This window comes from Scleropages formosus, chromosome 4 (genome assembly GCF_900964775.1).
Source record: "Scleropages formosus chromosome 4, fSclFor1.1, whole genome shotgun sequence".
Classification (NCBI taxonomy): domain Eukaryota; kingdom Metazoa; phylum Chordata; class Actinopteri; order Osteoglossiformes; family Osteoglossidae; genus Scleropages; species Scleropages formosus.
The window spans coordinates 22,108,354-22,133,151 of NC_041809.1; the positions used below are offsets into that span (position 1 = coordinate 22,108,354).

The window sequence follows — 24,798 nt, forward strand, 5'->3', positions numbered from 1 at the left end:
GCTGGGTTAGTTTCTGGCTCCTTGTGACCCCCGAATGGGACAAGCAGTTCAGACTGTGTGCATGTATTAATATAAACAGTTTCAACTCTTATTTAAAAAACACATTTTCATCCATCCATCCATCCATCCATCTTCCTCCGCTTTATCCGGGGCCGGGTCGCGGGGGCAGCAGTCCGAGCAGAGTACTCCAGACTTCCCTCTCCCCGCACACCTCCTCCAGTTCCTCTGGGGGAACCCCAAGGCGTTCCCAGGCCAGCCGGGAGACATAGTCTCTCCAACGTGTCCTGGGTCTGCCCCGAGGCCTCCTCCCAGTGGGACAAGCCCGGAACACCTCCCCAGGGAGGCGTCCAGGAGGCATCCGGAACAGATGCCCGAGCCACCTCAACTGGCTCCTCTCGATGCGGAGGAGCAGCGGCTCTACTCCGAGCTCCTCCCGGGTGACTGAGCTCCTCACCCTATCCCTAAGGGTGCGCCCAGCCACTCTGCGGAGGAAACTCATTTCTGCCGCTTGTATCCGCGATCTCATTCTTTCGGTCATGATCCAGAGTTCATGACCATAGGTGAGGGTAGAAACGTAGATCGACCGGTAAATTGAGAGCTTCGCCTTACGACTCAGCTCCCTCTTCACCACAACAGACCGGTACAATGACCGCATTACTGCGGACGCCGCACCGATCCGTCTGTCGACCTGCCGCTCCATTTTTCCCTCACTCGTGAACAAGACCCCGAGATACTTAAACTCCTCCACTTGAGGGAGCAACTCCCCCCTAACCCGGAGGGAGCAATCCACCTTTTTCCGACTGAGAACCATGGCCTCGGATTTGGAGGTGCTGATTCTCATCCCCGCCGCTTCGCACTCGGCTGCAAACCTCCCCAGTGCACGCTGCAAGTCTTGACTTGATGAAGCTAACAGGACCACATCGTCCGCAAAAAGCAGAGACGAGATCTCGCGGCCACCAAAGCAGACACCCTCCGTTCCCTGACTGCGCCTAGAAATTCTGTCCATAAAGATAATGAACAGAATCGGTGACAAAGGGCAGCCCTGGCGGAGTCCAACATGCACCGGGAACAGGTCTGACTTACTGCCGGCAATGCGAACCAAGCTCCTGCTCCGGTCATACAGGGAACGAACAGCCCGTAGCAACGAGCCCCGAACCCCATAATCCCGAAGTACCCCCCACAGGATGCCACGAGGGACACGGTCGAATGCCTTCTCCAGGTCCACAAAACACATATGGACTGGTTGGGCAAACTCCCACGAACCCTCCAGCACCCTAGTGAGGGTATAGAGCTGGTCCAGTGTTCCACGGCCAGGGCGAAAACCGCATTGCTCCTCCTGGATCCGAGGTTCGACTATCGGTCGGATTCTCCTTTCCAGTACCCTGGCATAGACTTTCCCAGGGAGGCTAAGGAGTGTGATCCCCCTGTAGTTGGAACACAATCTCCGGTCCCCCTTCTTAAAAAGAGGGACCACCACCCCGGTCTGCCAGTCCAGAGGCACCGTTCCCGAACTCCACGCGATGCTGCAGAGGCGTGTCAGCCAAGACAGCCCCACAACATCCAGAGACTTGAGAAACTCGGGGCGGATCTCATCCACCCCCGGAGCCTTGCCACCGAGGAGTTTTTTGACTACCTCAGCAACTTCAGCCAGGGTAATGGACGAGTCCCCCTCCGAGTCCCCAGCCTCAGCTTCCTCTACGGAAGGCGTGTCGGAGGGATTGAGGAGATCCTCAAAGTACTCCTTCCACCGCCCGAGAACATCCTCAGCTGAGGTCAGCAGCGCACCACTTCCACTGTAAACAGTGTTCGTGGAACACCGCTTCCCCCCTCTGAGTCGCCGGACGGTTTGCCAGAATCTCTTTGAGGCCGACCGAAAGTCTTCCTCCATGGCCTCACCGAACTCCTCCCAAGCCCGAGTTTTTGCCGCGGCGACTGCCAGAGCCGCGCTCCGTTTGGCCCGTCGGTACCTGTCAGCTGCTTCAGGAGTCCCATGAGCCAGCCAGGCCCGATAGAACTCCTTCTTCAGCTTGACGGCATCCCTTACTTCCGGTGTCCACCACCGTGTTCGGGGATTGCCGCCGCGACAGGCACCGGAGACCTTATGGCCGCAGCTCCGAACCGCCGCACCGACAATGGAGGAGCGGAACATAGTCCATTCGGACTCAATGTCCCCCACCTCCCTCGGGACCTGGTTGAAGCTCTGTCGGAGGTGGGAGTTGAAGACCTCTCTGACAGGGGCCTCCGCCAAACGTTCCCAACAGACCCTCACTATGCGTTTGGGCCTGCCAGGTCTATCCAGCTTTTTCCCCCGCCATCGAATCCAACTCACCACCAGGTGGTGATCAGTTGACAGCTCAGCCCCTCTCTTCACCCGAGTGTCCAAAACATATGGCCGAAGGTCAGAAGAAACGACTACAAAGTCGATCATCGACCTCCGACCTAGGGTGTCCTGGTGCCAAGTGCACTGGTGGACACCCTTATGCATGAACATGGTGTTCGTTATGGATAAACCGCGACTAGCACAGAAATCCAATAACAACTCACCGCTCGGGTTCAGATCAGGGAGGCCGTTCCTCCCAATCACGCCCCTCCAGGTATCACTGTCGCTGCCCACGTGGGCGTTAAAGTCCCCCAGTAGAACGACAGAGTCCCCAGTGGGAGCGCTTTCCAGCACGCCCCCCAAGGACTCTAAAAAGGCCGGGTACTCTACACTGCCGCTAGGCGCATAAGCACAAACGACAGTGAGAGACCGTTCCCTGACCCGAAGGCGTAGGGAGATGACCCTCTCATTCACCGGGGTAGACTCCAACACATGGCGGCTGAACTGGGGGGCTATTAATAAGCCCACACCAGCCCGCCGCCTCTCACCTTGGGCAACGCCAGAATAGTGGAGAGTCCACCCTCGATCGAGTAGAGTGGTTCCAGAACCCAAGCTGTGAGTGGAAGTGAGCCCGACTATATCTAGACGGTATCTCTCAACTTCCCGCACCAGCTCAGGCTCCTTCCCCGCCAGTGAGGTGACATTCCAAGTCCCAAAAACCAGAGTTGGCGCCCGAGGTTTGGGTCGGCCGGGCACTCGGCCCCGACCACCGCCCAACTCACAATGCACCGGCCCCTTACGGTTTCTCCGGCAGGTGGTGAGCCCACCGAAGAGCGGCTCCACGTTATGGCTTCGGGCTGAGCCCGGCCAGGCCCCGTGGGCATAGACCTGGCCACCAGGCGCTCGCATGCGAGCCCCCCCCCCAGGCCTGGCTCCAGGGTGGGGCCCCGGTGACCCCATACCGGGCGGGGTAAACGGACGCCTTGCTTTTTCCTTCATAAGGGGTTTTTGAACCGCGCTTTGTCTCGTCTGTCATCCAGGACCTGTCTGCCATGGGAGACCCTACCAGGGGCATGTAGCCCCAGACAACATAGCTCCTGGACTCATTCAGGCACTCAAACCCCTCCACCACGATAAGGTGGCGGTTCACGGAGGAGCACATTTTCAATGAAATATAATAAAGTTTATTGCAGTTGACTAACTGCTATGAAAAGGATATTAGATTGTAGTGTTGACGTTGAAGATCTGGGTAGAAAACACAGTGTTACCTAATTAGTGAATAGTTAACAAGTCTGCAATACAATGCAAGAAGAGTAACTGCTCCAGTAAAATTACTCAGCTGTATAAATGAGTAAATATTTATAAGTATCAACTCCAGAAGTCACTTTGGAGGAAAACATCAGCTAAGTGAATTAGTGTAAATGTAAAAGTAAGTATAAGTACATATGCAGCAGGCACATCCTTTAGTTTGCATGTATCGTTGCAAATGAATGTGTAGTTAGTGTACCTTTCGAGTTTTATTAACCACATGTAACCAAACTGCTGGTTTCGATAGGGTGTAGTGCTGTACCATGAGGAGAAGCAGAACTAAAGTGCAAAAAACTTATCAGTTTAACTATTTATTTATTAGGGGAATGTGGTGGCGCAGCGGGCGTGGCTGGGTCTCATTCTCTGGCAGGTGGGGGGTTTGAGTCCCGCTTGGGGTGCCTTGTGAGGGATGTGTGTCCCCTCCAGCCTTGTGTTGCCGGGTTAGGTTTTGGCTCCTTGGGACAAGCGGTTTCAGCCTCTGTGTGTATATTTATTTGTTAAAAAAAAAAAGTCACAGTATTCAAGGAACATATGCAAAGAAATTAAGATTAAAGATAGAAACAAGGTGAGTTGTCTTCTTTTTCATGCCCAAGAAATCTCTGTATATAATAGCATGGATCCTCATTACTACAGCAGAGTTTTGTTGAAAATCTTAAGGAATTTAAGATAAGATTATTAAATATTTAGAAAGACAATGAGGGGTGTAAAACAATGTTAGGAAAACTTACTAAATCATCATGACTGCCACCACTGTTTGCAAAAATCCTAAGGATTTATCAATACTGTAATAAATAATCCTCATTACCATGCAACTTCACAGCCTGTTTCAGTAACGAGAAGTCAAATTGTGGTAATGACAGGTTCTGTCAAGGTCTAAATGTAACAATATTTACAGTAATTTACATTATTTGTAACTATAGTAATACTTATGGTTGTATTTATTTGACATTTCATAAAGTTATTACTGTGGCAGAGCACAAACTTATGATGATAGTTAACTAAGTGAGTGATTAAGTTAATTAATCCCATCTTTTCTCTCATCTGAAGACTGACAGGCACTGCAGAAAGGAAGACATTATCACAAGCGAGAGTTCACACATTTAAAGGAAAACTGCAACAACCCTCAGTTGCTAGAAGACTATAGAAGGAAGGAAACAGAAGTAGTTCAAGGCAACAGAAATGCTTTGTTTTGTACTTATACTCAAGAAGGTGTCATTTCTAAGATGCTTAAAATAGTTGAAGGACTGACAATAGTGGCTATATAAAACACCTAAAGCTTCATAAGAATGTCAGAAGCATAATGTGCACAGCATTTGCTTCATAATATGTGTCTTGAATGCATTCAAAGCCATTTTTATTTATGGTAATATGTTCTCTGTAGGATTTGTCCTATAAGGAGGTAGCCAAGGGGGCGTGGTGGCGCAACAGGTTTGGCTGGATCCTGCTTTCTGGTGAGCCTGGGGTTTGAGTCCTGCTTGGGGTGCCTTGCAGTGGACTGGCATCCCATCCTGGGTATATCCCCTTCCCCCTCCAGCCTTGTACCCTGTGTTGCCGAGTTAGGCTCCGGCTCGCTGCGACCCTGCTTGGAACAAGCGGTTTCATTTAGTGAGTGTGTGTGTGTGTGTGTGTGTATGTGTGTGTGTGTGAGGTAGCCAAGCTCACACATCATATCTTTGAACTCCCCAATATCAAAAAAGAAAACAGAATAGGCCTTTGAAAGCAGCAGAGGAAATGCAACGTGAAGAACGCCAAAGACAAAAGAAACAATGGAGATAGAAGTGAGCCAATAACAAAAAAAAAATGAAAAAGAACAATTTGCATGCTGTCCTTGATCTCACACAATAATCTTGCCTTTCAATGAACCAACTAACATAAATGTGACTTTAGACCAAATTCAAATATCAAATGACAGTCTGCCTATGCCCTCCGGTCCTTTGAGCCCAGTGTCAACATCCACCCCAAAAACAATCAGTTCTCAAGAAAACAATTTCAAAATCAAGAGCAATGATGGAGGACACTGAAAAGAAGCCAAAGAGGAAAAACCAAGATATAGAAAACCTAAAGAAGAGAATCAAAAGAATGGAAATTAAAGTCACAGTTTGAGACACATTAATAAAAATAAGAGCGGCTGCACTCAGATGGTGTGTCAACAAGGGCACATGGGAGAGCAGAAGAAATGAGAAGGAAAGGTCAGATCATCTGAAAGAGGTTGACTGACACCATGGCAAACCTGAATTAAAAATTTTTCACAGAGAATCCTAGATGCAAAACTGGAGTTCTAAAAGCAATGGCTGTTCTGCATTCTAAGTCCAAAGCTGAGTGATAGGAACATGTGTGTAGCAAAATGCATGTCACTGATCAGCACAGCACACAGGAAGATGTCATATACACTTATGAAAACTCGTACAGCAAGTATGTGTTACTGATAATCTTCGCACTTTTATACTTTTGTCACAGCATGCAATTACATGTTTATTGAAGTGCTTGGTGACAGCTGACTGATTAGTCTGACAAGAGGACAAGGAGTCATCTGAATTTGGTTCCTCTTCGTCTCTCACTCTGGGGGGGGGTCTACTGTTTCCACTATCAAGCAGGGGTTTAAATATGGAAGTCACAGCAACTGCATTTAGCACACTTTTCTCCAAAATGACCTCCAATGAACTCTATGTAGTGTTATCAGCCCACATCCACCATATTCACCAAGGTGACTTACACTGCTAGATACGCTACTTACAATGAGTCACTCCTCCACACACCTGTGAAATACACTCTATCACTCACACACTATGGGTGACCTAGAGCCACCAATGTACCTGAACAGCATGTCTTTGGAGTGTGGGAGGAAACCAGAGCACCCCAAAGAAACCCAAAGTGACACAGGGAGAACACGCAAACTCCACACGGACTGATCAGGGATCGAACCCACATCCTTTCACACCGTCCAGGTGCTGTGACACAGCAGCCCTACTTCTGCCACTTCTGTAACACATTAATAATACACACGCTACCGCATTAATACAGCATCAACTGGGGTCTTCCATATAGAACACGAGGGTTACAATATGGCAGGAGCACACAGCGAGATGTCACGGCCACACATGTGGTTTGCGTTACTCGGGCAACGAGGCTGATGATCCCAGTGCACAAAACTGCTGGGAGTTTGGCTGTGAAGCCGGCTTGCGGCGAACCACAGAACAGCCCATTACAAACCACAAATAAGGCTCGGAGGAGACCGTGTCATAGCAAAACACCCACCGTGACCCAAGAACACGGGCCTTCTTGGTTTTAAAACTGCTGTTTTTCTTTCTTTTTTAAAAAAAGTCTGCTAGATCTCCCTGATGTAAAAAACAGGCCGAGCTTCTTCTTGCCTCCTGCAGGTCGTCGCGGCTCCATCGCAACATCATGCCTCACCTGATGCTGCCGAAATCTTTTCCTCTGGAGAAAGTGTCTTGATACATTTATATCGTTGACAAGAAGATATGTTTTCAAGCATTTCAGATGAGAAGCACAGGATTGTATTGAAAAACACAGGAAATTAGAAACTGTCATATATATATAGAACACACAGGTAGGGAATAATTTAAAAGAAATTTTTACATCCAACTTGGACAGAATCGCGTTTCTGTGAATTAATCGGTTTAAATCTTTAAAATACTAACTTGGCTAGTTTTTAGTTAGAAAGCCAAAACATAAAGCAATACGACTGGGCCCCGTCTAAAATGTTAAATTAAGTGCAGTCGATCCAGTATTAATAACTGTCATATCATTCACACAGGAAGCACGTATTTTTTTTTCATAAATCATAGTGGTTGATTATTCATGTGATCATCAGGAAGCAGGGGAATGCGAGTCGTCTCGTATTTCATGGATATATATGCAGTCAAACCTGGAAGTGTAACGAGTTAACGTGAATTTAATTCACTGTTAGCGTGTTAGCAACGAATTCAAAGATATGATGAATTATTGAATAGCAGCGTGTTTGGTAAATCAGTCAAAGTAACGTCCGTGTTTCTTAAAGATCCGCATGCGTCACTCATCCATGTTTCTGTCACGGATACGTAGGAGTCACCGTCACACTGAACTCCGAGTAATTTTTCCTCCGATCCGTGCTCGTCTGCAGAGTCGCCCGCCGGTCCGTCCCTCCGCTCCGGCCGCCCGCCCGCCTGCCTGCCTGCCCGTCCGCCCTCCCCGCCCGTCGCTCCCCCTCGAGCGCCACCGCTCAGCGGCCGCCTGGAGGCGCCTCTCCGGCCCCCTCCGCCACTCACTGCACGCAAACATGGCGACAAGGCGCTCATTGAAGATGCGGCTCCTTGCGCTGTGCTCCGCCGCTCTGCTATTCATCGCGCTTCCTGGCTCTTTCTCCTCCACCCTGCGGCTTCACCCGGACCCGCGGTTCATCATGCTGCCGCAGGAGAGGGGCTTTTCTTGGGTGCACGCCAACCGAGAGCATCCCGGAGCGGGGAGCGAGTCGAACGCCGCCCCGCAGTCCCCGCAGCACCGCGCCCGGCGCAGCCCCGCGGAGTCTCCCCGACTCAAGGTGTACGGAAAGGTAGGACTAGGCTAGGAGGTCGCCGCCGCAGCTGCTGTGCTGGGGGTGTTGGTGGGCGCCTGTGCCTCTGTCTGTGTGCGCGGACTTATTAGTTTAAAACAAGTCTTCACCCTCCACCTTACTGGGCTCGAGCCATTCTTACGCGTGAATTAAGAACGAGCCGCGACGATGGTCACTGCTCCTGTGTCCGACCGCGGTGACCAGTGGGAACTGCAGCGGGTGACCGGACCCTGGTTATCGATCATCACATGATCAGTCCGATAACCGAGCAAGCACTTGACATCCTGTCAAGCAGCACCGCCACCGAATACTGTTTGTATCTTATACGCTGTTCCATTGCACTTTTGAAGTTATTATTAGGCACACCGATATGCGGGCGCTTTTGCAGCAGGTAAACATGTTTGTTTCGGTTTAGAAAAACTGGGTGCAGCATTGGAACTAGTGCTTTCACTTCGTGTGTGTGTGTGTCGGGAGACTGAGAGAGTGACTGGGGCGGACCGCTGCGTTGTGGTTGCGTTGAGAATGTCACGGCTGCCCTTGTTTGTTGTGCCCGAACGCGGTGTTTGTTTTCACATGATGTAAAACCCAAAGGCGCGGAGAGGAGTCCGAGGTACTCAAGGTGGACGGAACACTGACGTCACAGCGAACACGGCGCGAGCGAGTACGACCCGCGCCTCCGCTCCTTACCTCGCAGCTCGGGCTTTATTTTATATGAAGAGAAAAAGAGAATTCACGGGCGTAACAAGACGTGTCCCCTAATGTTCAGACAAGCCCAACGCATTCCCAAATATTAGTGTACAACTCTGCTGATTAATGTAATTAATATTTGGTCCTCCAGTCCCTGACAGGCTGTTATCATATGCTGACAGAATTTCCCCGCCTTGTTTAACTCGGAAGGGGTTTGAGGCCCCTTGACCTCCCTGTTGTTGTTGTTGTTGTTGTTTACTTCTAAATCACTATATTGTCTCACAACTGACCTGGAAACAGTTAGCCTTTATCATCTCACTGACACATTTTGAAACAACTCAGACATCAGGTTTGAAGCACAAAGTCGACTGTTTCCCTCAACACTGAAATGGTGGTACTTGGAGTGAACTCTTCTGCATTTTTAACCACCACACTTCCCTCTTTCAGCTCAAATTAGCTGTTAGAAAAAGTGCTGAAGCCTTATCTCTAACGCGGCCTAAGCGTCAAACTCATGTTCACTCCCGTCCCGTCCCGTCCCGTTCCTGGGGGACAGCGGAGACGCTCCGAAGGGAAGGCCTGCTTTGGCTCTTGCTGGAGACGTGTTTGACATCCTACACTTTGCATTTATCCTTAATCTCTTCTGTTTACACGCAAGTCCGTTTCTTCCTCGCCCTCTGCAGATTTCCATCTGAAATGCTGACGATTTGGTTTTGGCTCCGCTTTGCGTTGTTTATTCGTGAGCCCTTTCCTCCTCATCCTTGGGTGACCATCCGATGTTGTGAAATTTGGTTATAGCGGAGAAATGTTTACACATGAGCCCCTTTCCTTCTTCTCAAGGCATCCATCTGAAAGGGTGACATTTTGATTTCGGTTTCATTCTGAGTTGTTTTAGTTTACAAGCCCTGTCTTCCTCCTATTCCGTCACCTTGCACAACCATGATGTTTTGAAATTTGGTTGCATCCAGTGCCTGTTGCAGTCTTACGTGAACCTCCAGCTCCTACTGATGACCATATGCAATGGTGACATTTTGGTTTTCACTCAGTTCTCTGTTGGTTGCTTATGAGCCTTTTCGTCCTGCCCTGAGGATGGATCTCTGAAGGCCTCAGTGGTAGGACTTCTGGAACGTCCAGGTCTGTGGGCTGAGACCCTAGGAGTTCCAAGTTTCACTCTTCTGTTACCCAGAAGGAATGTTTCCCTGTTCACCCTTGTTCTAAAGGTAATACTTCATGAATCCCTGCAGGGAAATTGTTTCCACCATCTCAGCTCTTCGAGTTCCATTTTAACAATGGGGAATTGGCACGCTACACAAACTCGCATCTTCTTTGCAGCAGCGGCTTAATATTTACACATCTTTACGATTTAAAGTGTCTAAAGCCTTGACATTACAACTAAATCCTATCTAGGATGGTGCTTTTCAGTCGTTGGCAAAGTCACGTGTGGATGCGTTCTTTTCTGGCTGGGATGTCGAAGACCCTCGACTGATACAGGGCCGTCTTCCGGTAATCTCTGTAATGAATGCACTTCTGTTGCGAGTGTATCTACCATGTTTATCCGCAAACAAATTGAGCACTTCAAATCCCTTTCCCAGTCTCCGGTTGCAAGACAAATTATTCCTGTAATTCAAGCTGTACTTCTCCCGAGAAAGAGAAACAAAAAAAGGCAGGATTTGCAATGCAGCCTTAGAAGCAAAGACCGTTTTATCGAGTACCTTACTAATTTTAAGATTTTTGGGAATGCGGTGAAAATTGACATATTTGATTGTTTCATTATTTGGCATTGGTAAAGTGTCATTTGGGAGCAGCTAAATTTAAGGACTGTTGCACAGTTTCTATTGTGTAAAGTGGAAATGCCTTGTGTGTGGCATATACCGAATAATAAGCGCTTAAAAGATAAAATAACTATCCAAGGTAATTTTGGATTGGGTTCAATTCCATTTTGCTGTGCACATGGAAATTTATCTACCATGTCCCCCCTCCCAGTGAAGCTGAACAATGAGAGCTTGCTTTAATGTGACCTCATTAGACATTAGATTAATTGAACGGCATATTAATTAGTTTTAGGTTGTAGGCAAAATTTTTACTGTACAACCCTGCTGCTTTTCAAATGGAAGATCTTTCAGCTGAGTGAGAATGGTATAACAAGGAAGTGCTGAGTAATGTTACTGCTGCTACACACCAGGGAAGGGGTTCCTACAGATTTACTCCCAGAGTTTCAACCCGCTCTATTCCAAAATAGCGAAATGAAGCAGAGTGTTTGGGTTCCACGCCACTTTCAGGGGCTGCGTAAAGTGTGTGTATCTTTGTACGTGTGGCGTATGCATATGTGCCCTCTTAACCTTTAGCTAGAGTGCACATGTCCAAATGTAATTAACCAGACTAATCCTGTAAAAGCCTGCCTTTCGGAATTTTTGCACGTGTGTGCGTATGTTTGCTGGTTGTGTGTGTGTGTGTGTGTGCGCGCCTGCCTCTGTAGCATGATCAAAAGCAAATCTGCAAGGATTTTCGTTCAGTTCTCCCATCTTTCAGAAGCCAGTGATGTCGTAACTAAGCAACCAGTCATGTAGCCCAATGGTTGCTTTTGACATCCTTCAAGGGGCCTTGCTGTTGTACCCTTAAGTGAGATCTTTTTGTAACTGGAGTGGAAAATAAAGTGTGACCAAAATGCTCTTCCAGCAACCACTCCCAGGTTAACAAGCATTTTCCAAGAACTGAACAGTGCAGTCCCCCCTACTCTCAGCCCCGTGCCCCTCAGGTGAGCATTTGGGTTTGTTTAGGGATAGGCTGCAGGAGATGGTTTTCAGGAATGTTGCTGGCAGGGCAGGACGGACAGGATGTTTGCATGTTACAGAACTCCACAACCAAAGAGGAATAGTTATTCAAATGCGTTCTGTGCGGGAAGATAAGTGTGTTTCTCGGAACCCACGTGACCCATGCACGTTTTTTGTAAGAGCATTTTTGTGATGCATTGCCCTTCTTCTGTGGCACACGGTGAAACACCATGGTGCTCTTGTAGCTCTGTAGCTGCATCTGGAGGCTGATGATGTTTAAAAGGCTGAGGAGTGCTCTTTCCCACAGCGGTACGACTCTATATCGGGCCTGTGCCTGTGGATCAGAACAAACCATATGCGTGAATGATGACAATAAGTCCTTTTTTCTGCTGGTTCTTTTTATTCCTTTAAAGTCAATCAATGAATAAATGTATGCCTTTGCTTACAGGCCCAGTACTCTGAGCCTGCTCCATCTTGTCTCTATTGATCTGAGTCACCTGTGTGTGCAAATGGCATGCCCAGCGAGCTCTACTTCCTTCATCTCCTCTGCCATTTGACCACCTTCCCACACGTACTTTTAAGCCTCTGGTTTATTCATAGATTAACACAGTGTCAACATGCTAGGAGCTCCTGAGAGAAAGGATTGCCTGGAATCATGTGAGCAGTGATCTCACCTGAGCAAAGGACAGACTCGACAGCAGCAAAACAGCTTTGCTGTTTGCCTAATGCGGCTGGCAACGTGCACACTTTTACCTGTTCCGTTTAATCCAAGTTAGTACAGTAAACGTTCAGGAGAGCAAATTGAAGAACCTGGGTTTGAATCCCACGTCCACTGCAGTGTACTGGGTTCTTGCCAAACGAAGCCAGTTGGGACAGGAATCCAACTCGGTTTTGTTTGTAAGTCTAAAGTCACTTTTTACCACTGTGCCGCAATTGATAAAAGTATTGATAACCCAGACCAAGATCACTTGATTTATGCAAGGGTTTGGTTCTCTAAAAGCCACACATAAAACTAATGGATTAAACAAGAAAACATTCTACGTGAGACTTTCTTTATTCCATTTTCTTCACTTGCCCAGTGTGAGGTGGCTGAGCTCTGGAGCCTAAAAACACAGTATGCAGGGCGTGGTACACCATGGCAGCTGGTCTGTCGCAGCACTTCTCTTTTATTAACTTGAAAGAACAAGTCAGATATCTGAAAATACGATATTTTCACAACCTTTTATTCGATGTAGATTGTAGATGTTTAATCCCATAAACCTCTGGCAACTTTCTCTTTATCATGTGTATAATCAATAAAAATGTAATAAGAGACATACTTGACTTTTTTGAGCAGGCTCTGAGTGCTATTGCTTGAAAAATTAATTGTAAGACTTATTTTAACATTTTTATTAAATAGAGCTATATTAAGAAGAAAAGCAATAGTTTCTGAGCGCCAGTACTCAAGAACATCAGACACGAGCTGAAAGCCCAGTAAAAGTGAGTTGAATTTACCTGGTCTCTCAAGCGTCGTACTGTTTGGTTGTGTTTTGCCGCCAGCCTTTGGCGCAGAGACTTTTGCTCAGCAACATTTTTTGTTTTTCCCCCCCACAAAAAAATAAGTAAAGAAGAAAGAGAAAGAAAAGTGTATTTGACAGTTTGTAGCTCAAACTTTCATACCACGGGGACCCAGGGTACTCAACTCGCGGTGTTTCGGTAAAACTAACAGTATGCAACTTAGTATATAAATGTACAAGTCAACTTGAACGAACTTGTTAGGTAAGGGTTAATAATAGATATTTTGCTCAATTATACTTTTTTTTTTTTTCGCTGAAAGGACGGCCACAGGCATGAGTCCCGAAGACGCTTTCCGCGCCGATTGTTGCATTGCGGCCTGTAATTCTTTGAAGGGCAACGCTGGGCTGGGCAAACTGTCTGAGAAAGTTGTTTATCGATGCTCAGCTGCTTTTAGCTCGGACTGGCTGCCAAGAAATGGTGTTTACATATTTTAATAGCACACGGGTTTGAGGGTGTTGAAGTTCTACAAGAGTTTATGCGACCCTCCACACACACACACACACACACACACACACACACACGCACAGACCTTGTGTCTGGGAGCCTGGCGGTATTACTTCCTCTTCTGTTTGCATTCAGGAAGTCCTCTGTGTACAACTGGCCTGTTGCTGCAAGTTATCGCCCCGTTTGAAGATCTGATCATGGCTTCCCCTCCAGCCCTTGGCGTGCGCCAAGATCTGCATGTCGCCTTCGGAGGGGTTCCCTGAGTGGCGTCTCGGCAAGCGATTAGGGGCAGACTGCACCAGCCTTAATTGGCCACTGACACATACCCCCTCCCCCGTCTTCGGCGCAAAGCCGTCGCGTTGCTGCGGCGACGTCACGGTGAAGCATCAGACCTCCGGCCATCCAAAACGCCACTCTCGAAACTCTTCTGATGCCATAGCTGCAAGTATCCTGTAGAGAAATGATCTGCGGTCGTGTGTTCGGCGCTTCTTGGCGCGCGTGGGTTGCGCCGGCGCTGTGGCGCCAGCCCGGGGTGCGAGAAGCAGAGGTGGTGCGAGAGAAATAGGAAGCGTGGCTGCCTCCGAGGACCGCGCTTCGTTCGGAGAGGTGGATGCCCTCCTGCTTTGTTTTCGCTCCGCTTTCCCTTTCTCTCGTGAGGCCGTGTCGTCTTATTCATCAAGTAAGCGCCGAAGGAGGAGCGCCGTCTGCGTGGCCCTATAGCGTACGCCGCTGGCACTTTGGCGAGACCGAGCGGGTGCGGACCGATGCGGCATTTAACCACAACGCCAACACGTTGCCGTGCGGTTCACGAGTCCCCTCGGACCTCGCTTTATTTTACACCGTTAAGAACAAGCGGCACGGTAAATAAGTTGTTTTGATGGTGTTAAATAGTTTGAAATGCACAAGCCGTGAGGGCGCCTTGTTTCTCGAGGGACGAAGAGGTCAGATTATCGCATGTCGTATGGACACCGACGTACTCGAGTCTCCTTGTAGGCCGTGGCGTTCATTTGAGAAGGACCAGCATCTGCTTCTCGTGCTGCTGATCTCCTGCAGCGAACAGCTTTGCGGGCCGGAGGCTCGACTTCCGAGGGTCTGCTCTGGGAGGCTTCCCATAAAGCTGCGTGTGCGCGGCCACTCGCGGTCAGGTTTTGCGGTCCCCTGGGGCCAGTTGCAGGCGCTTTCGTGGTATGTGGAGAATGTTTGCATGCGGTTAAAAAAAAAAAAAAAAAATTAACCCACAAGAATTTAACAGTCATTTCTTTTTTCTGGTTGGGTGTGGGTGTATTTAACACAAACAAGTTGCTAAATCAATTGGCCACTCCCCCTTACTGTCTATACCTCCCTCTGTATCCCTCTGGTTACTATCCCCTCACCCCTCCCACGTCCTCTTCAGGGCAGGCAAAGCCAGACTACACATACATCTACACGTAAATATACAGATGGGCTACAAAGCCGAGGAGTGTCTGTGTTGAGGTGCCATTTACATTACTTCATTTACTTGACTTACAGTGTTAATGGAGTAGTTGAGTTTGTGGAGGTGCAGTGTTTGTTGAGGGTGAAGGGTTCGTATCGTGTGTGGAGTCGGGTGAGTCTGGGACGCCAGACTGCGCTGTTGAGCCTTCCGGAGGTGTCGTGGACCTAATTCAATGAAACACTGACAAAGGGAGGTGCCCAGTTGACAACCTCAATAAAATACCCTGGTTTGTACCATGTGGTTGTGCTGGGTAGGGAAGGAAGTTGAGCTGCTTGGTCTGGAGTCATGGAGATATATGTTGGCAATGCTGGATGTTTTTCTCTGTGGCTTCATGGCGAGGTTGGTCGGACTGGGTCCTTGTCTACAGCCGTCGTAATATACGCACGGGGTGTACCATCTCGTCCTGTGTATCCTGAATGAAGCTGCTTACAATTATTTATCCATTTATACAGCTGGATAATTTTACTGGAGCAATTTAGGGTAAGTGCTCAAGGGTGCTACTGCTGGAGATGAGGCTCGACCCTGCGACTTTGGGTCCAAAGGCAACGGCTCTAACCACTACAAAACAAGCTGCCCCGAGTTTTACCAAGTGGTGTTGCAGCTGGACTGGACAGCTTTTCGGTTGCATCAAAGCAAACCTGCTTTGTCGATGTGTAAGTGCTGAATGGCATTTTTTTTTTTTTTATCTGAGGGAAACAAAGGGTGTGAGTGTGTGAGGGGTCTCTCCCTTGTACGGGTGATGACACCTCGTTGCTTTCGGAGCACGTGAAGGCCCACCCAACTGGTTCTTCGCACTGGGTTCGGCCTCGAGAAGAAGGAGCCGTCTCTGCAGACGCGTCCGAGAACGCTTGGCAGGTTGGACGGGTGGCGGTGGAGGTACTGCGCGATCGATGGTGGAGTTCAGCGCATGACGGAGCCCTGTGGACCGTGTGACAGCGGGAGTGATGGGCCGTCAATGATGGACGGTTTCATTTAAGATGAAGGGCCGGGCAACCGTGGCGAACGTCTCTCTCGATATCCTTGTGCGCTCTCCATCCTGCCACGGTGCAGGGGGCACGCCGGAGCGCTCGGTCGTACACCTGCCGTCCTGTTGTGACTATGTCTCAACCTGCCCCGTTGGCGCCGCGCGCGTTCAGCGTGCGCTCTGCTCGCGGATGTGCGGAGGAAGGAGCGTTTCCTTTCGCTCTTAGTAGAGGAGATCGTCCGAAATTGGTGGAGACGTGACATCGGAGCAAGGCGTGTGAGCGGGAGTGCGGCGTGCGGCCTCTCGGCCCTCTGACGTTCCTCCAGTAGAAGGAGCCTTATCCAGACAGCAGGTGGCGTAGTGTTTCGCGCTGTGGCCCTGCAGTCAAAGGACCCAGGACCCAGGTCCCTGCTCTTGCTCCTGCTGTAGCACCCTTGAGCAAGGTACTGACCCAACTCGATGAATGGGTAAATCATTGTAATTTGGTGTACTAAAAAGAAATGAAGTAAGGTATTAGATTAATGAATTCTTATTATTAGTAATAATAATGATGATAATAATGTAGAATCAGTGCTCATCCATCCAATTTAAATAACAGAGCAGGGTCGCAGTGAACTCGGGGAGGGTCGCCCTGGACGAGACGCAAGCGGTTAGGGAGGTTTTTCTTACACGCGGTGACTCTTTGGTTGACGTGATGCTGTGAGAGTCGCTCGCATGGTACCGAGCTGTGGCTTCCAGTGAAAACCCAGCAGGAATGAAAAGCGCGTCGTACACCTCGCGAGGACCATGGTTCGACACCCTGGCTTACGCGCTCGTGTCACGCACGCGTCAGTTACGGCTTTCTTCAAGAGCTGAGCCGTACACTCCTGCGACGCGGCGCTGATCCCGTCGCGTCGCAACGTCGTCATTCTGCTCATCCCCTCCGCCTTTCCCTCCGTTTTGGATTTAGGTGCCGGTGGCCTGGGTTACCAGCGGCCCTCACCCTGGTTGTTCACGGCCGTTGCCTGGTAAACGCTGTAAATGGAACCGCGCGCGCACACACCACACGCGGTGTTTCTTTGTGGTCATGTCAGCTGTCTGAGAGAGTGCGTGTGTGTGTGAGACAGAGAGAGAGGACTATGGATACAGGTGAAACCAGTAGCCGCTGTGTTTTCATGGGTTACTGTGCTGGTGAAGTGCGTCGGCGGACGGGCCGGCGAGAGCAGCCCTGTCACGGCGCGCGCCCGCCGTCCTTTCGGATTGACCTCACGCACCACGCCGTCCGTGCGTGGGAACGCAAGCAGGGGAAGCGAACGCAGCCGTGCGCGGCGTTACAGAAGTCGCTATGTGCGCTCCCTGCCTCGCCGGTTCGGTCCTCGGTCCGCACCTCCCGCCCTGCGTCATCGTGAGCAGCAATGCAGAGGGTGTAAATCTTGCCTTCGTTGTGCTGTGCAGGAAGTGCCTCCTCCTACCCAGCCCACCGTGCATTTGCCACAAGCGTGTGTGTGTGTGTGTGTGTGGTTGTGCCCCCCCTTGCCAGCCTGCCATCAGTAAAGCAGCAGGTGATGAATAGGTGCAGCGGCGAGGCCATCCGCTGCTCCCCCTTCCCGTCACAGCCGCTTCCTGCAGGAAGTGACACGTACACAGCGTTCCTCCGGCTGCTGCGGTGACAGGTACGACATTTTGTGTCGCCTCGTCCCACCAGCTGCGTCTCGCTCGTGTCTTCTGGATGGCCCGTATCTTATCGCGATGCATTTGTCTCCGGTTACGGTGACGGGACCGGAGCCCCAGGGGGCCGTCAGGAGGTGACGGGCCCGTCTATCTCGTGCAGTAGCGACCTCGCCGTGCCCCACGCGCCAACAGGACCGCGCACACCGGTGCTCCGCGTGGCGGAGACGTTTGAGACGTTGACAAGGCGGACAGGGTTGACAGGGAGAGCTGGCAGGGTAAACAGTTCCTGAGGGTTGGGCAGGGAGGCGTGCTGCCCCCCCCAGCACTTTATCACCCAGAATGCTTTGTGGGAAATCGATTTGTCCAATTTCCCCAGCGTATGAACGCTTGTCTCACACTGTTACCTTTTACATTTGCATTTCTTCATTTAACGGGGTTTCCTCCAGAGTGATGCATAACCGGGAAAACCGGTGGAGCGGTGGTAACGCCTGGCGCCTTCGGACCCAAAGGCCACAGGTTTGAATCCCACCTCCAGCCCTCGCGCCCTCGATCGAGATTCTTACCCTAAATTGCTCCGGTCAGAATGTCCAGCTGTATAAATGGGTAAATCATAGTAAGCAGCTTAACACTGTAAGTCACTTTGGAGAGAAGTGAGTTGAATGAATGAATGAATGTAAAGGAAAGTGCACTTCATACACGATGGAGAGCGATACAAAGGTGCGGTTCTGTAAGTACAGTCCGTTAATCCAGTGGCACCGTTTTCGACAGCTTTTGTTGGACTAATAACTGCGTAGAACTGATAGGGAGCAAGGTCCTTCGTTTAGCTTTTATGAAAACAAATAAGCAGTTAAAGTTCGCGGAGCAGCCAAGAGATCGGCAGAGAAGCGGCTCCGAAAGAGACGTTCGGAGACTCTTCTGGAACGTCTGTCCTCTTCGCTGCGATTATTTGCAAGGCAAATGCTCTTTTCCCTGCCTGATCACTGTTTCCTGGACAGATGGCTCCCGGTGTAGTTTACATGAAGCGCGGTAGTGCGCGGCAATTGGACGCGGAGTCTTTTCACGACCGGTACGGTTCCCTCCCAGGCGCGGCGCGGCGCGGTGCTCGTCGAAAGGGTCGGCTCCATGTCAGCGAAGCTTTCAGCAGCCTTGCATCATATTTAAATAACGCATTGCCTCGAACCTTCATTACAGATAACCTAGATGAGAGTCCTCTCCGAGAATGACACGCTGCGAAGCGTTAAGGGACCGTCTCAGGACAGCCGCTTTGCCGCGGCGAACTTTCCAGCTCGACGTGGGGGAGGTTTGATAAAAATTTCTGCCGGTTTTGACCCCTCTGGCCGATGGCTGCTCCCGTTCCGTGGAACCCCGTGCTACGCGCTGCGACGCTCCGCTTCCCCCTCTTGCGAAGGTGCCCTGTCTTTGCGCGTCGCCCCGGCAGCTGAGGTTGCGGGAGGGCGTCGGGTCGCGACCCGGAGGAGCTGTGATTTGTCCACGCGTGGCATCTCCCTGTGCGCCCAGAGGTTCGTCTTGAGCCGCGCGCAAGTTCTGCTCCTCGAACGCATCCCGTGGGCGTATGACCTTTCCGCTGTGTTTCTGTCTGTTGCACAAACATTTTTAATAGGTTTCTTTAATTTTTTTTTTTTTTTTTTTTGTTCCGGCTTTGGGCACCGAGTCGGGCTGTGAGCCGGCAGGAGCCTCCGCTTCCCTCCTGAATCTCACAGGAAAAACTTCATTAGAGTTGAGCAAATCGGCAGTCGCACAAGGAGGTTTATTGCGCCGCTATTGCCTCCCCTCTCTGCGACAGCCGCTCGGCACCCCTTGGCTCCGCAGGGCCCCTTGCACCGTATCCTCCGTCACGACGTGGAGTCTGACTAATAAAATGCTTTGCAGTTTTAACACGTTAAAATTCTTTATCGCTCACTTATTAGCATAATTACTGTAATTAGGGAATTGCCGAATTATTGGAGCGTCTGTTCAGTTCTGTCCCCTTTCTCGTCCCTCCATCGGCTTTCTGTTTACGCCCTGCGAAGTCCATCAGTGGATCTTCTGCCCAATACCTGCAGACCTCACGACACCCCAGCCGGATTCTTGCGTTCCTCCACCTCTGCCTGCATTTTGGTCCCACGCGCAGGAGGTCCAAAATCTAAAGCCTGGAGGTTCTTAGTTGCTTCTCCAGTGTGCTGGAATGATCTCCCTCTCTCACTGAGAACTGCTGAATCCCCATCGGCATTTTGAGAGTCTCGAAACGGGTCTCTCTCTCACTTCTCTCCAGATCTCCTACGCGCTCCATAAACCTTCGCTACGTGTCTGTTGGGGGGGAAAAACTTGCTCTCTACCAGTGCGGTATGCAGCCATAATAAACGCAGGCAAAAAGTATGGTATTGGACCGACTGACTCTGTTTGGAGAATCTCATGTCTGTCGGGGAAGTGCACTTTTACCCCGAGTACAATGCGTCGCTTTGGAGAAAACGCGCGCACACACACACACACACACCGTCTGAAACTGCTTGTCCCATACGGGGTTGCGGGGAGGCAGAGCCTAACCCTGCAACACAGGGCGCAAGGCTGGAGGGGGAGGGGACACACCCAGGACGGGACGCCAGTCCATCGCAAGGCACCCCAAACAGGGCTCGAACCCTAGACCCACCAGAGAGCAGGACCCGGTCCAACCCGCTGCTCCACCGCGCCCCCACTTTGGAGAAAAGCATCTCCTAAATAATAATGCGGTAATGCAGGTCCAGAGACGAAGCGTGTTTACCTGTCCGCTGCTGTCGCTTGGACTAGTGATTGTTCTGGACTCCAGACACACCGGGGTGTTGCAGACCCCAGAATCGCTGAAAGGGTGTGCGTCGTCCGCTTGTCCTCCGCTGCGTTCGTACGGGGGAGGGTGTGTGAGACCGCATCCCCGCAGACAGGCTCATCCCAAAGGGAACGACGGGGTGCTGTCTGAGACACGGATGAAGGGCTTATGCTGTGTTCACACACACACACTTTTCCTCGTCAGACCAACGCAGTTACGCTATAAGTAAACTTTCTATTAGCTCGTGCTTTTATCTACGGCTAAGCAGCTTGTACCTTCATTTATTTATTTATTTATTTATTTTTAATACGCTTGGCATTTGTATGTATGGGATTAAAGTGCTTATTGTAATTATTACAGCAAATTTCTATATCCTTTTTTTTTTTTTTTTTTTTTTTTTAAACTGACTGCTGTGTCGAAGGGCACTGATAAGTAACTGAGAATTTATTTGGAAAGTGCCACAGCAGGGTCACTCCGGGCTCTAAATGCAAGTTGTCAAGCGCTATGAAGTAGGTACATTGTGCTCCAGAAGGGCTGTTTTTTTTTTTTTTTTTTTGTCTTTAGAGCTGATTCACAAACAGGTTGTTCCGCACACACATTTGCAGAACCACTTGTCCCATACGGGGTCGCGGGGAACCGGAGCCTACCCGGCAACACAGGGCGTAAGGCCGGAGGGGGAGGGGACACACCCAGGACGGGACGCCAGTCCGTCGCAAGGCACCCCAAGCGGGACTTGAACCCCAGACCTACCAGAGAGAAGGACCCGGTCCAACCCACTGCGCCACCGCCCCCCCCAGGTTGTTCCAAAGTGTGATAAAACTGAGAATAGCGGGCAAATGGTGGCGCGAGGCATCGTGGGTTGCAGAAGTTTTCTTCGGCGGCATCAGTGCCCTCCAGGAGCCCCGTTACGGTCCGTGGGGCGTGCGTCGCTGCCGAGGAAGCCCACGTCAGCAGTAATTTAATAAAACGCTCTCATCATCGCTCTGCTCGATGTCCTGGTTCATTACTGCTGGGTTATTACTGCGGTGGCACCGGCGAGGGCATTTACTGTATCGCCGAATCTGCGGATGGAGCCCCAGGGTCTGGGGCGGCATGTTGGGGGACGCTGCGGGACCGTACATCTACCGATTGCTGCTCGGACTTGCGTCCGTCGAATGCGGACTGCAGCTCACCTGAAAAGTGCACCTTTGGAATGTGGGAGGAAACGGGAGCACCCGGAAGAAGCCGGGGAGACCGTGCAAACCCCACAGAGACTGAGCGACTGGATTTGAACACACAAGAAATCTCATGTAACATGGTATGGGAAGGGTGCCGGGCCTGGGCGTGCCTGGGTGTCCCGCTTGTTTATCCCCCCCAAAGCCAGGAGGGGAACATATAAAGTTATAAAAGCCAAACGCAACCCACATAGGCTATTTTTGCCGACATCAAAGGAAACGTAGAGCTTCCTTCTGTGGGCTTTTCATACCGCTTCAACTGCTGGTACAAGGCAAATAGGAAAGCACGATCTTGGCTTCCAGGCTCTCGGCTGTTACATGTCCCAGCTGATGGACCGACCGACCGACGGACGGGCTGATGGACAGAGAGAGAGGCAGGTCTTGAGAGAAAGTGGGAGACTGCCTAAATGAAAGGCACCGACAGGGAGACGATGTCTCTTTGAAGGCATGTTGTCCCCCTGCAGATTCATGCATTATAGATGGCGGCGGTGGCGGCGGTGCCGGGCCCTGGCAACGGGAGTCTGAGCGAGCAGAGATGGGTTTCCTGTCTGATGCGCTGCTGTGATCTCAGACGCTCTCTCCTCCGCCACCCCCTTTCCTGTTCCCTCGCTGTCAGGCTTTATTGTGGCTTTGCACCCTGCTGTGCCGCTGGTTTTTGCAATACAACGGGGTGGGGGTTTTTGGAGTACAATTGTGGGGGGGGGGGGGGGGGGATGAGGTCGCAACGATATTACCGCTTCTCGTGTTTGAGTGTGTGGAGATGGGGATGCAGATACACACACACACACACACACACACACACACACACACACACACACACAGGGCTCTTGCCTGTAGTGAGTCTGTGTCCAAGGTCACCATAACATAGAATCCCAGCAGGGAGGTTAATGGGCTACGTGCTACAGGGGGTCTGACTCTGTTTTGTGCACTCAGTGGGCATGTTCCTTCGAGGTGTGGGGGGGGGTTACCGGATGTGAGGACTGTGGGTTTCAGTACCTCATTCGACAGCCCAAAGAGTGCATTGCGATCTGTGGAACAGATCTGGCGCTGATGCGGTCCTGCACCTGGGGTCCGAAGGAGAAACAGCCACGGAGTCGCTGTGGAGGTTCATCCTTTATGCCTTGGAGCGGGTTGAACGGTCAGCATTACCCAGAAGCGGCCGCGGGCCCACCTGGGATGTCCTCAGCGCCGCCGTTCCTCTGTCTAGATGCCAGGGTTGTGCGGCCTGCGGGGTGAACGCTACGTCAGCCATGTGTAAACAAGCCTTGTTGCCCTTGGGAACCGGTATTGCGTGCGCCAGTTTTCCCTCGGGCGTGGAAGCCAGGCACCACGGCGTGACCACCTTTCATCGCGTCTCATCCTCGCAGGTCAACCTGAACGACTCCCACAACCAGATGGTGGTGCACTGGGCCGGGGAGAGGAGCAACGTCATCGTGGCCCTGGCCAGGGACAGCGCGGGCTCTCCGGGACTCAAGACCAGCGCGGTAAGCGTGCCTGATTCACCCTGCCCTCTCTTGGATCTTCACTCTCGAAAAGCAACATATGGTAGAATAACACATGGTAAATCCCAGCATGCTGCTGAGGTTCTCGTATGTACAGTAAATATGCACGCTCATAACTGGTTAAACACTCCAAGTTCATACATCCATTTAGTATTAATGACTGTTCTTCTTGCTTTGAAGTTCTTTAATGGCCTAAGCGATAAAATGCTTTCAGTCCAGCTATTCCACAGGGGCACAGCTTGTAGCACGGCGCTTAGAGCTGCTGCCATTGGACCTAAAGGTGTCTGGTTTGATTGCTATCGCCAGCCGTAGTACCCTTGAGCAAGGTACTTACCCTAAATTGCTCCAGTAAAATTATCCAGCTGTATAAACGGGTAAATAATTGTGAATGCCGTAACATTGTAAGCTGCTTTGGAGAAAGGTGTCAGCTAAATGAATAAATGTGAATGCTGACATTCGAAAGAGGGGTATTAAGGATTTAATTTGGAAAAATGAGTGTAGGTCCACCGCTGGCTGCAATCAGCACCTTAAGCTTGCGAGCTGGAGAGGCGTCCGTGCGTCAGACGTAAATCGGCGTTCGCCTCCGACAAAGGAAGCGCTCGTGTTCAGCACGCCGTTGACTCCGGACCCGATTCGAGCGTGCGGCGCGTGAGCGACCGGACTGATTGTCGCCAGGGATAGCGCCTGTTGGACAGATGCTGTCTCAGTGGAAGATGAGTGCAGTGGTGGCACGGCAAACACACGTGTACTGGGCACGCTACCATGTGGTGCACAGTGTTGGAGTACAGCGGCAGGTCTCCTACTTGCATGCACGTGCGCGCACGCACGCACACACACACACACACACACACACACACACACACACACACAGCCTGCCATCTGTAACATCACGTTGATAGGGAGGAACAGGGAACTAGTTCTCTCCAGTGAAATGCTGGACGGGGCGCCTCCGGTATTCAGTTGTTCGCTGTCGTGTTAATCAAGGGCGGTTTGCCCGACTTACTTCCTTAAGTGGTAACTTTCAGCCCTTCTGAGAATACTCACTGGAGGTTCGTTTGTCAGATAACGTTGTGTTGTTTAGGACTTGCAGTTTGACCACAGTTTTCTTGCTGCGAGTGTTTCCCATGCAGGCGAACCGCAGGACGCGCGTTGCCCTGCTACGCTCGGATCTGCACCGATACGTTTCGCCCAGGCCGCTCGCGGGTGAACGAAGCTGCGTGCGCGCCATTCGGAGGTGCGAGGCTGCCGGGAACTCGCGGCGAGCCTGGAGGCGTTCCTCTCTCTTGCCTGAAACGTAGCTCAGAGGTCCAGATTTACGCATCTCCCCATGGATCGGAGCAGCGTGTGGGAGCTGCAGTAACGAGCGACGCCCTGGGCACTGGTCCCTTCGACCGAGTGGCAAACCAAAGCCTCAGCAGAGCTCGCATTATGACAGAGGGCTCATAGCCTTTATTTACATTTATTTATTTAGCAGATGCTTTTCTCCAAAGCAACTTCCAGTGAACTTTGTTGTGTTATCAGCCCACACACCTTATTCACCATGGTGACTTACACTGCTAGA

At 50.7% G+C, this 24,798-nt stretch overlaps 1 protein-coding gene across 1 annotated transcript in view; it reads left to right on the forward strand.

The window, feature by feature from the left end:
- Positions 1-7,321: 7,321 nt before the first annotated feature.
- The window catches only part of sorl1 (sortilin-related receptor, L(DLR class) A repeats containing), a 53,033-nt gene continuing 35,556 nt past the window's right edge, over positions 7,322-24,798 (forward strand). The window contains exons 1-2 of the mRNA XM_018755386.2: positions 7,322-8,177; positions 23,103-23,219. Of these exons, the coding sequence (XP_018610902.2) occupies positions 7,653-8,177; positions 23,103-23,219 (642 nt within the window). The 5' untranslated portion in view covers positions 7,322-7,652. The remainder of the gene's footprint in view (positions 8,178-23,102; positions 23,220-24,798) is intronic.